The 16855-nt window shown below is 41.5% G+C and overlaps 1 protein-coding gene across 4 annotated transcripts in view; it reads left to right on the top strand.

The window, feature by feature from the left end:
* Ttc17 (tetratricopeptide repeat domain 17) overlaps positions 1-16855 on the top strand; it is a 110151-nt gene that overhangs the window by 31826 nt on the left and 61470 nt on the right. For all 4 annotated transcript variants that reach the window (XM_087651917.1, NM_001107752.2, XM_087651920.1 and 1 more), the window contains 7 exon segments: positions 1723-1835; positions 4391-4537; positions 6466-6581; positions 6738-6903; positions 8251-8328; positions 8461-8685; positions 11202-11388. In XM_087651917.1, coding sequence (XP_087508043.1) covers positions 1723-1835; positions 4391-4537; positions 6466-6581; positions 6738-6903; positions 8251-8328; positions 8461-8685; positions 11202-11388 — 1032 coding nt within the window.

Here is a 16855-nt window from a genome sequence, read left to right as displayed (position 1 = left end):
ATTTCTTTCTCCTAGAGATCTTGGTACAATTCAGATTCTGCCACAGGATGTGTGAGGTCGGGCCTGAGCTTCTGTCTTCATAGCACACACCGCACAGCAGGCTACAAGGCCTTCCTCTTAACCAGTGGTTCTCAACCTCCTAACACTGTACTGTGACCCTTTAATACAGCTCCTCCTGCTTTGGTGACCCCGAACTATACAGTTATTTTCCTTGCTACTTCATAACTGTAATTTTGCTACTGTTATGAATTGTGACACATATCTGATGTTTAGGGTATCTGATACGTAACCCCTGTGAAAGGGTCATTCAAGCCCCAATGGTGTCATGACTCACAGGTTGAGAACTGCTATCTAAGCAGACAGAGGAATGCTAGAAACAAAACATGCATACTCTGCCAAAGGGAATGTCTTTTCCCCTCTTGCTGTCCTAAAAACTATTTTAGAAATAAGACTTTAGACTAGAATTAGTAGACTCTTCTACTCAGGTAGGAAATCTTAGTTTAGTCCATAGATAAGGTGCAAGGGAGCTCTGAAATCATCCCCATAGCTGTACATAGAATTGTTTATATGTTATTGGTTGGTTGGTTTTTCAGAGAAGATAATGCATAGCTTTTTTTTTTAAAGATTTATCTATTTATTTTATTTATATCAGTACATTGCAGCTGTCTTCAGACACACCAGAAGAGGACATCAGAGCCCATTACAGCTGGTTGTGAGCCACCATGTGGTTGCTGGGAATTGAACTCAGGACCTCTGGAAGAGCATTCAGTGCTCTTAACCACTGAGCCATCTCTCCAGCACCAGTGCATAGCTTTTATTAACATTTCTTGAAGTCCATTTCCCAAAAATATAGAACCACTAATCTAGAGGAACTTAGGTTGGCAAGAAATACATGATCTAATTGTATGTGATTATTTTGATTCTGATAAAAAGTCCAAGGAAACAGATCTGACAACCCAGCCATAGAGAATGAAGTCCTAGAGTGCCTTAATGTGATGAGTGTGTGCATCTGGAAGAACTCTCGAGCATTGCCCCTTCGCCATGACATGTGTCCATTTAAAGTCCCTCTAAGGATTTATCTTTGCCATTTTGAGAATAGAGAATATATTCATATTGTAGGATTCTTTAGTGATCAATCTGTACTAAATGAAACAGAAGCGCTCAAAAAGCCATGTGAAACAAAATTGGGAACTAAAGAGAGCAAATTCTCTCTGCAGAGGTAGATGGTCAGAGTCTCTACAAACCATGTAATCAAGGCAGACAGACCCTACCTGCTGGAATGATCAGTTAGTGGAGTTACTCTCTCCTTGCTTCATGAGGAGAGAAGCTGGGACTTTAGAGATGTGGTTATAATTCTGTGCAGGGTGGGGATTGCAGCACACGAATGCAAGTGTCCTATTGGCCAGGGGCGTCAGATCCACCTGGAGCTGTTTACAGTGGTTGGGAGCCACTTGATGTGAGTGGTGAGAACCAAACCCAGGTCCTCTGAAAGAGCAGTGTGTGCTCTTAACTTCTTAGCCATCTCCCTGGTGCCAAACTGGGACTTCTTTCATGATTTCACTTAATTAACTAAGAATGAGTGTTTCTCTGTGTACATAGCTTAAATACTTCTTATCTCTAAGAAAGAGGCACAAGATTAAAACTGAGTGACGTACACTGAGAAAAAGCGTGCTGTTGCTGCATGACTTTGCTAATCATTTGTTTAACTTCCTCTTGCCCCAGGAAATCATCAGATATGCAGGCTGGTCAACCAGCAGCATAGTTTGCACTGCCAGTGGGACCAACCTGTACGCTACCATCGAGGAGACATCTTTGAAAATGTGGACTATGTTCAGGTCCTTTTCTTGGTTCCTTCTAGTTCTTACTGTAACTTGTGTGCAAATAATATCATGTTTTATTCCTTTGACTTCTTGTAAATTCAGTTGCTAAAATGTGTGACTACCATTAAAAGCTTTTAAGATTTTTACCGTCATGTGTATGATGGCAGGTGTTGTTGTCAGTTATCAGTTGCACAGATAATATTTCATTTCCCAAAGTACCGTGTCTACATGCATGTACATTTGATTCCTTTCCCTTTTGCTATTGAACTGTTACTACTAGTTAATTCAACTTTATCTTTCTAAAGTAGTGGTTCTCAACTTTCCTACTGCTATGACCCTTTAATACAGTTCCTCATATTATTCTATCATTATATCATATTCCTAATACAGACCCTCCAACCATAAAGTTACTTTTTTTGCTACTTTATAGCTGCAATTTTGCTACTGTTACGTATCATAATGTAAATGTCTAATATGTAGCCCCTAAGGGGTTATGACCCTCAGATTGAGAACTGCTATGCTAAGATATGAGTTTGACTTACTTAAAAGGTGGAAGAGAGAACCATCTCTTTCCTTTTTTTTTTTTTTTTTTTTCTTTTTTTCAGAGCTGGGGACTGAACCCAGGGCCTTGCGTTTGCTAGGCAAGCGCCCTACCACTGAGCTAAATCCCCAACCCCCGAACCATCTCTTTCCTAAAGTCCCATTATATTGCCCCTCCATAAATGTGAACAAAATTATGTTACACTAAGGGAAAAAATACTTAATAAGTACCATTGCTAGGCATGCCCATTCTCTTACGTGACTCAGTCTGCACATATACAGAACACACATAGCTGTGCACTCACCCATGCACATGCAGCAAGTCTAGGCTGTCTGTTTTGTAGGTGAGAATATGTAAATACAATTATACTGAGTGGTACAAAACTGTTCCTGAGTTAATGATAAGGGAAGCGTGCACGACCATGTCAACAATCATAAAAAGGATATCAAATGCAAAACCAGAACTTATGGTGTCTTTCCTAAGACCAGCTGTGCACTGTCCTAGAGAACCGCTGAGAATCAGATTGTTAAAATAGCGTCAAGAAGGCATCTCTAAGGAAACAAGCCATAAGCAAACTTGAGCACACTTTTAAAGATTTATTTTATATGAGTATTCTATCTGCATGTTCGCCTGCATGCCAGAAGAGGGCATCTGATCCCATTGTAGGTTGTGAGCCACAATGTGGTTGCTGAGAATTCAACTCAGAACCAGTGCCCTTAATCTCTGAGCCATCTCTCCAGCTTGAAATTTCAGCCCTTTAATTTGAAAAACCCCAGACAACATTAATAGTAATAGTGAGGAACAAAGACAAACAGGCCTCTCAGGAGGGGCAGCAGCACTGTGACTGGCACAGATGCCCCCCTGATTTCCATGGACCAGTTGCTAGCACTTACCCATGATTAGCTTTCAAGACAACTCACACCACAGAGAATGTAGCTCCCTGTCATAAGCCTAAGCCTTCTGAGGAAGAAAGAGGAATGCTTAGAAATATGACTGAAATCCAGTATGACTTTTGGATGTCCTGGTGGTTTAGGGACTGCCCTGGACCAGTTATCTCAAGTTTGTGTAACAGGAGAATGTCTTTCTTTTTGTAAGACCTAGAGCTACAAAGGCAACATGCTCACACCTTTTCTCCATGCTCTTCCTTTCCCATACCTCCATGGTCCTTTTCTCATTCTCTATATAACCAGTAGAACTATAGTAACTTATAAGTGTACCAAATTTTATCTTGGTTTGAAGGAAGGCTGTGGTGTGTGTGTGTGTTGTGTGTGTGTGTGTGTGTGTGTGTGTGAGAGAGAGAGAGAGAGAGAGAGAGAGAGAGAGAGATCCTTTATTTTTCTTATTTCCTCTCTTTAGCTCTAAAGGTTATATTTGCAATTGGCAATAGTCTATAATCTCTAAATGACAGCCAAACAAGACCCTTAAAAATACTTTAAAACTCTTTATCGTTTTTTTCACGTGTGTGACTGTTTTGCCCGCATTACATGTTGTGCAGCATACGTGTGTCTGGTACCTGCAGAGACAAAGAGGGTGGGAGATCCCCAAAACTGGAGGGTTATGAGCTACCATGTGGGTGCTGGGACCCTGCCCAGGTCTTCTTCAAGAGCAGAAAATGCTCTTAAATTCCAAGCTGTCTCTCCAGCCCCTAGGAATGTTTTCTTCATCTTCCTTAGTTCTAACCACGGCACTAATTTTACAGAATAGTAACCAATTCGGTTTTGGCAGGGGGAAGAATAAATCATGTAATTAGTTAATCAGTGAATCTAAACCAGGAAAGCCTTGAACAGTAAGTAAGAGGACAGGAAAGCAGTCCTCGGCAAAACTGAGTGGAAGCTGTTAACTACACTGCATGGCCACAGGAAACAGCTGTGGGGACATAGTTCTGAGAAGTAAATTATCCTGTTGCTTCTGGCCTTCTTTCTGAGTTTCTGTTTGACTACTGATGAGTGTTTGTTAGGTTTGGTTAAAGTGAGATGCCCCTCATAACTCCGTTTCGAGTCACAATTGGGTTAAACTTTGCATTTTCTAGTTTGGTGATGATTCATCGACCTCCAGTATGATGTCCGTGAACTTCGATGTCCCTACAAATCAGAGTGACGTCAGCGAATCTGTCAGGTCTTCTCCTGTAGCGCATTCTGTTCTCTGGGTCTGGGGCCGTGACTCTGATGCATATAGGGTGAGTGTGTAGAGACTGGTGATGGCATTTTCTCCAGCACACACAGTCTAATGCAGCAGTGGCCAGCACTGAACCAGTTAGTGTGGCCTGACAGTACTGAGTCCAGTGCAGCACACACTGAGTAAAATTGCTGCAAATGGAAGGCATCCTATTAGGGAATTGTGGGTCAGTAAGCTCTTCTGGGTTCCTCACAATCAACCAGGGCAGATGAAAGCCCTGATTCCAGTTCTGCATGCTGGGCGTAATTACCAGCCGGTGTCTTCCTCACTTACTCAGTCAGTACTGAATGCAGGCTGATACGAGGTGCATTAGGTGAGCGTCACGCCCTACTGAAGCTTTATGGTAATAGAATATGCATACAGTGAATGCAGTGGTAAATGCTTTTCTAGGCTACCCTGACGAGGTTGCATGCTAGCTAGGTTGTATGCTAGGCCACGAGGACAGAAATGTGTACTTTTTATTTACCACTAAAATTTCAGAATTTAATTGGATATTTATTCTAGTTGTTAATTCAGCCTTTAGAGTTAATTATTATACAAATTCCTCGAAGTGTGGTAGCCTCAAGGTATTAGTGGGCCTTTAATAGAGTTATTATCTGAAGAAAGATGAGCATTTTACAGATTGCTAAAGAAGATGCTGGGAAACTGAAGCAAGAGGACTGCTTGAGCAGTGGAGTTGCCTGACTAAACAGATTATTAACTTTTGGCATTTAGCCAAAGAATTATGGTTGGGATTTTGTTTCTTTGATTTTTCGATCTTAGGCATTTACATGTCCTTTCAGGTACAGATAACAAATTGTGCCTCCAAACAAAGGATGTACCCTTATTATACGAAGTCCAAAGACAGGGTAAACTTGAGGCTCACATGACCCAAGTGGCCAGTGACAGTACCGGTGACTTATTTCCTTCCTTTCTTATGGTGACAAGCTCATTATTGGCTTCATCTGAAAACTCGATGAGACCCATCTAGGTAACTGGGACAGCAGCCCTTTTGTTCCTATGAACTAAGACTTGCTTTTCTTCCTAGTAATGCCACCAGTCTGTCCATGTGTTTCATTGGCCCAGCTAACATAGGCCTGCCCTGCACCTCGCTAGTGTGCAGTGAATTAAAAGGAATCAGTTATACTAAGAGTTGGTAGAGGGAATACTGTAAGGTCAGGTAAAGTCTACTTACCTGAAAATATTGCTTTTCTATTCAGTCATTCTTGTACGCTGCCTTAGTTGGTGTTCTGCTGTGAAGAGAAACCATGACCAAGGAAACTCTTATGAAAGAAAGCATTTGGGGGAGGTTTTGCTTACATTTTCAGATGGTAGGTCCATTGTCGTAAGAGGGAGCATGGGAGTAGGCATGGCAGGCATGGTGCTGGAATAGCATTTGAGTGTTACATCCTGATCCTCAGGGAGAGCGAAAGACAGTAGGCTTCCCATGGACTTTTGAAACCTCAAAGCCCACCCCTAGTGACAAACTTCTTCCACAAGGCCTGAAGTCAATCCTTGTAATCTTTTCCAATAGAACCACTCCCTGGTGACTGAGCATTCAAATATATGAGCCCGTGGGGCCATTCTTACTCAGACCACTACAAATTCCTAAAGTTTTTAAAAATATTTTTAGATTTATTTATCATCTTTTTATGTATGTGAATGTTTTCCTGCATGTATATATCCGCATAACCTGAGTATGTAGGAGGCCAGAAGATGGCATTGAATCCTGTGAAACTAGAGTTAGAAACAGTTGTAACCTGCCATGCAGGTACTGGGAATGGAACCTGGGTCCCTTAGAAAAACAGTCAATGCTCTTTATCTCTGAGCCATCACTCCAACCCCTAGCATACCTAAATATACCCTAGTATGTCTACATTCTTTTAACAGTTCATTTAAAACGATTAGGTGTTGAATCTAAAGTAATCTAGAGATTTGTTTCTTTCACAGGACAAACAACATATTCTTTGGCCTAAAAGAGCAGATTGTACAGACAGCTATCCCAGAGTTCCCCTCGGTGGAGAACTGCCAACATACTTCCTGCCTCCGGAGAACAAAGGACTCAGGCAAGTGCAGATGGACTTGGCAAAGCACCTGATTCCTCATGATTGTCTTCTGGCGGTTCTTTGCGAGCACCAGCCTTGGACTTGAAAGGTTAAGTCTTTGTCTTGAACTCACCTAAACTTGGAAAATATGAATCTTGTTCCTTTTTCTTGTGCCAGGATCCACGAACTGACCAGTGATGATTATTCTTCAGAAGAGGAGGCCCAAACCCCTGACTGTTCCATAACTGACTTCAGAAAAAGCCACACTCTGTCCTACTTAGTCAAAGAATTAGAGGTCCGCATGGATCTGAAAGCCAAAATCCCCGATGACCATGCACGCAAAGTAAGGCTCGCTTAGGCTGCTGTTTCTTGCCGTCCATTCTGGGTGACTTCAGAAGCCTCTTAGATGGAACAGAAACTTGACAGAAGGGGCTGGTTTTCAGTGAGAAGCTAAAGTAGTGTAAGAGTTGACAAGGTGACTGGGATATCAGCCGTGCTTCTCATCAACACAGCATCAGGAAATGCTCCTTGGGCTGCAGTCTGCAGAGTCCAGCTAGGCACTGTAAGTGCTTCTGACGCAGAGAGTTCTAAAGACAAGACACACAGAGCTCTGTAAAGGAGGTCGTCCTGACTGCTTCAGTTTAGCTTTGAACCCTCTGAGCTTCTACAGGCTTATAGATAGATAAGTAGATAGATAGATAGATAGATAGATAGATAGATAGATAGATAGATAGATAGATAGATAGATAGATAGATAGAAAGAATTAGACCTCGAAAGTTCTGCTCTGGCCTTGTCAGCCTTGCTTTGGTTCTATGTGAGGTCCTTAGGGATCCATTGGTTTGATAGCCACCCAGGAAATTATAAGTAAATTCTATTAATACTATTTCCTTTAGTTTCTATTAGTTATGTATGACTAAGAACACCTTATTAATATAGATGACTAGACATGTACTCCAGAGATAATATGTAGACTACCATAAAGATAAAGACGCTAAATTGAGGGCTGGTGCTTTCCAGCTTGGGAAGCATACAGAATGTTAGTGTATCCGATATTACATGTTACTGATTCTGGATGGGGGATATATTACTAGAAAGACAGACAGATAGACAAGACAGACAGGAAAGAGAGGGAATGTGTGCACATCTTTTAATTTTTATAGTTGAAGGAAACTAGTGCATATATGTGACCCAGTAAATACTTGTTAGTGTGTTAATATTGTATATTTGATACAATTATTGAGTAATTGTTCTTAAGGACACTGAGATGCTTCACTGGGTTAAATGTTTGCCACAAAAGCATGGGGACCTGAGTTCAGATTCCCACACCTGTGTAAAAAGCTGCGCGAGGCAGCGAGTGTTTACCGTCTCCCATTCGCTAAGGATGGGTGGAAGCAAGAGGACTCCTGGCATTTACTACCAGCTGCTCAGCCAGTCAGTTAAGTTCCAAGTTCAGTGAGAGACGTTCTCAAAAAATAAAGTAGGCAGTGATAGAGGAGAGGAAGACACCCAGCATCAACTTCTGACTTCCATATGTCATATACACACGTGTATACACAGGAACACACACAAAGCACATACATGCACAAAAATAAATCTGAGGCACTTTCGTAAGGACTGCGTTATAGAGATTCTTCTAAGCATCTTCCTTGTTACTTTCAATTGAGTCATTATTTCTTTTGATATTTGCAGATTTTACTTTCCCGTATTAAAAACTATACTATCCCAGAAGAAGAAATTGGGTCTTTCTTGTTTCATGCTATTAACAAGGTAAGTCATTTGTTTGGAGCCTCTAAATCTTAAATCCTTGCTAAGTGTAATTAAAGTTTTTAATGTATTTGTTAAAGCTACTTAGAACCAGTACTCTACTTCTTACCTAATGGAACCGTTTTATAATTTCAGCCAAATGCTCCTGTCTGGCTCATTCTGAATGAGGCGGGCCTGTACTGGAGAGCAGTAGGAAACAGCACTTTTGCTATCGCCTGCCTTCAGAGGGCTTTGAATTTAGCTCCAGTTCAATACCAAGACATTCCTCTTGTCAACCTGGCCAACCTTTTGATTCATTATGGCCTTCATCTCGATGCTACAAAGTTGCTCCTGCAAGCACTGGCTGTCAACAGCTCCGAGGTGAGGCACTCTTACCAGCTCACAGTTGTGTGCTGCTGTGGGATAGCTCAGCTACAGTGGGCTTTGATTTTGTCCTTGAGGGATAGAGAAAATGTCAAGCTTTTTTAAGAGTAGAATTTGCATACTTCAAGAAAAAAAAACAAATATTTTATTTTGATCATCTATATATTTTGAGACAGCATCAGGCTTTGTAGCCAGAGCTCCCTTAATTCATAATTCTCCTGCCTCAGACTCCTGACCCAAGATTACATGCATGTACCACCATGCTAGCTCTTTTCAGATTTGGGTGAGTGGAACTGACAGTTCTCATTTCTCTTTCTAAAGCTTACATATAAATAGAAATTGTATAGCTATGACAATATGCTGTCACTTTCTTGTCCCCCTGCAACAGCTGGCTCTCACTCCCTATGGAATACACCTTGCTCACTGTTATATTATTTTGTAGATACAATGTTTAATTTCTAGATATAGTTACATCATCTGGTGCATGGTTAAAAAGTTGATGTAGTAAGAAATAATAATCAGGGGACTGGGAATGTAACTAATGGTAATGTGACCAGTGCCCTGGGTTCAGTGCCAAGGTGACAAACAGCGTTCTACCATGCCAAGCATGAAGGCTCATGTTCTTAGTTCTTAGTTTTAAGGTTCTGCTTTAGGTTTGCATAAACAGCTGTAATGGAGACCCAGTTAAGTTGCTCTTACCTAACAGCTGAGTGATCATATATTTCATCTCCAGAGAATCCTTTAAAAGAGACAGGTATGGATAGCTTAGGTTCCTTTAAGGTATCATAAAACTAAATTTTAAATATAATAAAATGTTGCCCATTAAGAGTTGAAAAATTGGCAGTTTTTAAGCATAATTGTGTACTGTCTGTACTTTCCAGCAGATCTAGCTGCTAGTAAGTCCGTCAGATGCCATTGGCGCTTGCTCTGTAGCAAACAGTGCAGTGAGAACAGATGATCTCGTACTGAGACATGACATGGTGAGGTAGGCATGTGCAGGGAAGGCCCAGTGCTACTGTAGCCATGATACTTCCCAGGCTCACATGCTGCTGCTACAGCTAAGGCAGCTGAAGAAGGAAGAGCTGAGCTCTCACAGATGCTCATCTTTCTGTGCTTACAGAGTAGTCACATTTAGTCGTGAAGTGCTGTGGCTACAAGAGAAAAGTCAGTGAATCAGAGTGTAGTGGAAGCAGAAACGCACTGTAACCAACACTCCCTCCCCAGTCGCCAGCATCTGGAAGTACTGACCTGAAGCCAGGAAGTCTGGGCAAGCATTTCACAGTGATTCTGAAAAGCTTACTACATTTAAAAAACTGCAACTATATAGTTTTAAGACCATTAATTTAACTGGTTATATAGTCCATAAATTGTCATACCATGACTTACTCTTCAGGTAGCTGACATTCTGAATAACTATTGTCAATAATGGTTTCTACCAGAACCTTTTCTATATTACAGATAATTATCTTAGCACTAAAAATAGTAAGTCAATGAAATAGTAAATATTTTGATAGCTCTCGTACTTTCCCGGCCAGACCGGCCAGCAAAAAGTTTGGGCCAGGACACAAGCAAGAGCTGCAGACCATCATTGCCCCTGGTCTTTACCTCAGTTGAACCCTTCATTTGCTTCCCTTCCCTGGATTCTTTTAACTAGATCTAGACAACATCCAGTGCCTTACAAAAGTGTCACAAATCAAACATGTTTACAACAATACAACAAAATCATCAAATCGTTGATTTTATCAGCAGCCTTAGGAGACAGACGTTTTCCCTTGGTGGATGAGTTTAATACACACAAACTGCAAAGCGTCAGAACTTCCCAACTTGGATTTAGACTTGAGGACACCGTAAGCTCACACTCTTGGCAATAGTTTAGCGCCCTGAACTCACAGTCATAAAACCAGTTGGCTAATTCTAAAATGCAGCTCCTTTGTTTTAACATTTCTTAGTCTTTTATTAAAAAATGTTTGGTTTTCTAGGATGTTTTCTAGGCCTCAACACTCTTGATGGGCCTCTGCCTCTCAAGTGCTGGGACCACAGGCATGCATCTCATGTCCAGTTTAGGAGCATGAACTAGTACTAGACTAAGTAAAAGAAGCTACAGAGATTCATTTTTTATGTATATGTTAGAAAGGTTGCTGTTTGATTCCATTCCTGTGGCCTTTGTGTGTGGGTGGTAGAAGTCACAGTCATCAGCAGTGGCTGCTGTGGAGATAGGATTGGAGCCTCTGAGATACTGCAAACATCCTACGTATCTGATGTATTGGGTTGAGTGGCCCTTATAAGGATGTATTCATATGTAATAATTCACTGAGTTACATACTTAAACTAGTTACAAGTTTTAGTGTCTTTTAATCTTTATAATGGCTGGTGTAAGTAAAACAAATAAGTTAGCAGTAACCTTTACAGGGCAACCTAAGAGGAGCTCAGAGAAGTATATTGTAAAGGTTTTATGCTTCTGGAAACAGCGGTTCATTTACATTCTGCTGATTTCTTTTTCCTCTTCTTTTCAGCCCCTGACCTTTTTGAGCCTGGGAAATGCTTACCTTGCTCTGAAGAATGTCAGCGGGGCACTTGAAGCCTTCAGACAGGCCTTGAAGTTAACCACCAGATGCCCAGAGTGTGAGAGCAGCCTGAAGCTGATCCGCTGCATGCAGTTTTACCCTTTTCTGTACAACATCACCTCTTCTGTTTGTAGTGGTAAGTGCCTGGTAAATGCCAGGAGCTCAACCAGTGTTCCTGTTGTGATCAAAATAACATAGAGATGGTATTAAGAACTTCCTCCAGGGTTTTAGAAAGCTAACCCTAGCTGTATAGCAAAGAAATTCATTCATTAATTACTGGAAATGCCTTAGTTGTTAAGGTTCATTTCTAGACCTTAGCTGAGAAATACTAATATATATACAATGGAATTGTATTTTCCAGAGTTTACGTATTTTCTCTCCCATAAATTTCTGTTTAACCCTGACTGATATTCATGGTAAAGGAAATTCATGAAGCCATGTGTGTCATGAGCAGTTCTTCTACACACTTATCCCTGAAAACAGCTCCTTGTCTTTCAGAGTAGGGGTTCGCCTTCCTGCACCTTTACAGTGGTGATGGTGCATCACAGGTGTCCTTTCTCTTTATGTGGAACTGCCTCAATAGAGCTGGGATGAAACTTAAAAGTCACATGAACTCTAGTAGCCTTCGCTTTAAGGAACAGAGTGTCTGGTCACATTCTGCCTTTGAACAGCAGCCTCTGAGGAGATGGGGGAAGGCACAGATCTTCAGCACCTTGCCAGCATTAGAAAGAGCAACAGTTCTCACTCCAGAGAATGTCTAGATTATAGTGGAACATTAGGCAGAAGGCTGGCATTCTGGTTCCTTCAGCAGTGATACTAAAAATCTAGTGCATCTGGTACCCAGTTGATATGGCTTGACTTAGATAGCTTATAATAGACTTAAGACCAGAAACTGGTTTCCTGGTTCACTTTACCAGACTGCCTTAGGATTTTGATGGAACTGGAAATAAATGTACTTGCACTGTTAAATATCAGAGTCTCTCGGAACCATAAGATAGGAGATGCCTATCAGCATTGGGTATAATGTGAATCGGAGATCTCGTGAATACTGAAGTCCTGGATAATATTTTAGTAAGAAATAGTCACGTGGCCAGCACTATAATTACACAGATTCTTGTCTGACCATACTCTTCCATACTTTCTGATCCAAGAAAAGTAATATCATTACCTATATAGTGAACAACAATAAAAACTGTCACATACTTGCCGAGAAAACTGAGTGAGGTATTTATCATAGAGTGGGTAACTGGATAAAAGTAAGCCTTTAGAAATTCATAACAGGACCAGTGACATGGCTCACAGGGGAAAGCATGTGATGCCAGGTCTAAAGACCTAAATTCAATCCTCTGCACCTACCTGGTGGAAGAAGAGAACCAGTTCCCACAAATTGTCCTTTGACCTCCACATGTGTAACTTGGCATACTCATGCACACACACATACAATTATGCACATGCACACATTAAATGAAAGTGAGATTTTAAAGAAATTTATTGTAAATACAAAGTATTCAGAGCTTTCAAAGCACACATATCATTCTTACTCTTACTTAGTCCTGGAAACTGTGGTCTTCAGATATTGATGGTTACCCAAGAAGAGCCTCATTCTTCTTACTAAGGGTCTGTTATTAGAGAAGCTCATGTCCTTATGTTCTTCTCTCTCGTCTCTCTTAAAAATTTGGTTCCTGGAGGTCACACAGCAGTGACCTTCTTCTAAATACTATTTTCCTTGTATTAACGTTGCATATTTATGTTCAGTATAGTTGTTTTGGTTTGTTTCTTGCGCTTTCTTAATTCCTGTGTCACACGTGTCAGCAGAAAGAATCTAATTGCAATGAACTTTCCCCTGAGACCTATCTTGAACAAATAACATGAGATAGATCTTCATCAGAAGTGGAGCATTTGCTGGTCAAGATTATCTGAATGACATCCTTGGGTCCACTATAACTAGGAAATAAAGCAGTTTAGCTTGAAAGATGGACTACTATTGTTCTTTCAGAGAGAACTCATCAACAAAAATTAGACAAGATTCGGCCCCTTTTCCCCATAAGTAACTAGCTCCGTGAAGCCTCTGCTCTGCTTGGCTTCCGATACTGGAACAGGCTCTCCTGCCAGTCCATCTGAGATGATGGTGTGAATGCGACAGTGTCTGCCCAGCAGCACCACTGTAGCGCTCCTAGGTATGAAGCTCAGATATCTCATGAAGTGACTATTACCAAATTCTTCCTTGTCTTATTTTTACAAACCCATTTTAAGTATTTTATGAAGGAAGACTTCATAAAATTGAATTTTACACTTTTTTAAATTATTTCTTCAATAATTCTGTAAAATGAATTATGATTTCATTCATCCCCCAACTCTTCCCAGAGCCATTCTCTCTTCCCTTCCCAACAACTTTGTGCCCCCTCCCATGCTGAGGCTGCCCACATAGTCTCAGATATGTGGTCTTCCACTGGAGCATGGTCAGCTTTTTAGAGGCCGCTCTCAGAGCTGGTGCTTCCTCTCTAAGCAGTTCTTTGGCTAAGAGGTGGGATTTCATGCCCATATCCCCTCTTCATGCTAGAATTTGGTCTGGCTTAGGCTGGCACAACCCCTGGAGCTCAACTGTGTAGCTGCCTGCTCTGTCTAGAAGACAGCTTTCTTGTGGTCTTCTCTCTCTTGCTCTTTCCATTCCCCTTCCACAGGTCTCTGTGTTGGTCATTACCTATTGTAACCAGAAGCTTCTCTAATGAGGGTTGAGAGATACCTTGGTTATGAATACAATGTTAAGTCATTCGGAGATGATTTAATATTTGCATTTAGCAGGATAATAGTAATAGATTATTTCCTGGGCCTATGATCTATCTAATTATAGGTGGGGGTTGTTTTCATCTTTTCTTTTTGGCCAATAATGTCGCCAGGTATGGGTTTCATCTTGTGGTTCAGGCCTTAAATTCAATCAGAAAGTGGTTGGTTATTCCCACAACATTCATGGCACTGTTGCATCAATGGGCGTCTTACGAGGTTGACAACTTAGTAAGACTGATGGCTGCTCTTCTCCTCTGGACGCATGCATAGCCCTTCCAACACTGTTCAAGCTAGCCAGTATGGATAATGCTTCCAGGTCAGTACTGTTCTGTGGCCAAAGTGTGTAGTGTCTTCAGTAACACAGGCTTGCCACGAATGCACCAAGATGCATGTTTCCCTAAAAATACTACCCCAGATTGTAAAAGTCATGAGTAAATAGTCTACAGAATACATCATATACAAACATCAGCAAATCTTAGAATTTTAGACAAGTTTCTAAATGTGTGTTTGATAACCTTTGCAACGATTTCCAAATCATGTTTATGAACTCCGGTTGCTGGCTATATACAGGTGAATTGCCTTATATTCTTTTTATAGAATTTCTGTACCTCGTGCATTCATAGAAATGTCTCTTTTATAATGTTTCATTCTCTGAGATTTTAGTCTGTTTTCTGCATCAGGAATTTCTGTAGAGTTATGGCTTGCTGCACACAGTGTTCTATAATTTGGATTTTAAGGAGGAAATGGTGTGTGCTGCTGTCTCCTATAGATCAAGAGTATATACCACCTGCAGCTGAGCCTGGACTGCACCACTTTCTTCACAGGAATTGCTGGGGAAGGAAGTGTTTGTTTTTAAGATATTTTTATAGATTCAGTTTGGGGAGAACTTCAATATATAGTTAGGCTATATCCATTTGTTGCCCCAAAATAATTTAAAACTTCTTTAAAGACTGTAATTATGGTTACCAGATAATTCTTTTGACATGTATCTATGTGATAAGGGAAGATAAGAAAAAGGTTCTGAGCTTGTGTCTAAAAACAAAGGTTATGATTTGCCCAAGTCAAAAATCAGTCAATAAATGTAACGTTAACCTTACGCACAACACACTGTAAACACGCCTGCTGCCACTGTGTGCAGAGATAATATGCAAGTAAACGCCCAAGTGTACTCGAAGATTTGGTGGTAGAACTGTTGGCCGCTTCCCAGCAAAATCACAGTTGAACTGCTAGAGCAGAGTGAGACTCAGAGTGGCAGGGATTCTGTGAGGAAAGGGGCTGCAAACTGATGTTTACAATGAGAATTGACTAGAGAGATTTTTAACGGTGCCAAGTAGATAGATGTCCATTGACTAGAGAGATTTTTAACTGTGCCAAGTAGATAAATGTCCATGTCACTAATCAGAAAAAGGAAGCTCAGAGAACTTTGGTGGTGTGCTGCAGAAACTTGATCACTGGAGGCCATGTACATTTAGTGCCTCAGGTTCCCTCTGGGTGGGGGTGGGGGATATGCAGGGTCAGGAACAGTCTCCAAATCATTAACATCTAAAACTCAGAGCCACTAAGTGAGAAAACCTAAGTTATCACGATAGCCAAGGAGTGGGTTCTGCAGTTCCGAGGGACAGAGTTTGAGAAGGAAAGATCAATAGCCGTGTGGCCTGTGTTGCTTTCCACAGTATGGCAACAGAAATTCAAAGAGGTAAGCAGGCTTCTGGGAGGCTTGCCTTGTTGGGAATTGCTAACAGAGAGCAAGGGCAGCCACTCAGCTGACAGGCAGACACTTCAGAAGCACCTCCTGGAAGCAGCCAGAAGACTGATGTTTATTTACTTAGTAAGATACAAATTTGTATAGGAATGACAGAAGACATGGAGCACACAAGCAGCTGTCACCATTAGGGGTCCTATCCCAAGTCTCTAAAGGGATGTAAGGTTAGGGAGAAGTAGATGAGGTCTCCATCCCAGCTCCTCCTTCTGCATCGTATATAGTATGACAGGTGTTGTTAGTCAGAAAGTTGTGCTTAGACGAGATCTTTGTATATGGCTCCACTCTGCATCAGGAGCTTTGGTGATTTCCTGAACTCAGCACAAAGGGACTAAGTGACTGTACAGAGCAAGAGCAAGAAGAGAAGTGAGCAGCAGGGTGAGCAGGCAACAGGGTGAGCGGGCAGCAGGGTGAGCGGGGTGAGCAGGGTGAGCGGGCAGCAGGGTGAGCGGGCAGCAGGGTGAGCGGGCAGCAGGGTGAGCGGGCAGCAGGGTGAGCGAGTCTGCATCCTCCCGCTCCTGAAACTCTGAGCTGCATTTACATAGGAGTCTCCTGATTTCTACCTCTGTGCACTCATGGGTTAAGTTAGGCAAGTTCACTGGGTTTTGATTCATTTTAAATTTCAGTTTTCATAAACCCTAGAGGTTTCTAGAAACAATTAAACCTATGTGCTGTTAAGTGTCTTTGTTTGCTTTCTAGTGGTGTGATAAAAACATAGCTAAAAGCAGCTTGGGAGGAAAGCACTTCTTTTTCACCCAAATGTCCTGATCGCGGTCCCTAATAGAGGGAAGTCAGGGTGGGAACAGGGAGGCAGGAGCTCAGCAGAGAGCTCTGAGCAGGTTTGCCTACTGGCTTGCTCTCCGTTTTTCTCAGCTTGCTTTCCTACTCAACCTCACTCTCCCATACCAAGCAGTAATCAAGAAGTTGCTGGACAGCCTGATGCAGGCATTTTCTCAATGAAGTTTCCCTCTTCACAGATAAGTCTAGCTCGTGACAACACTGATAAAATATCTAGCCAGGACATGAAGCTTTGTTCTGACAGAGTGACATTTACGTGACT

Source organism: Rattus norvegicus, chromosome 3, assembly GCF_021556685.1.
Source record: "Rattus norvegicus strain SHRSP/BbbUtx chromosome 3, alternate assembly SHRSP_T2T, whole genome shotgun sequence".
NCBI lineage: Eukaryota > Metazoa > Chordata > Mammalia > Rodentia > Muridae > Rattus > Rattus norvegicus.
The sequence above is the reverse complement of the archived record's forward strand: the minus strand, read 5'-3'. Positions and strand labels throughout refer to the sequence as shown.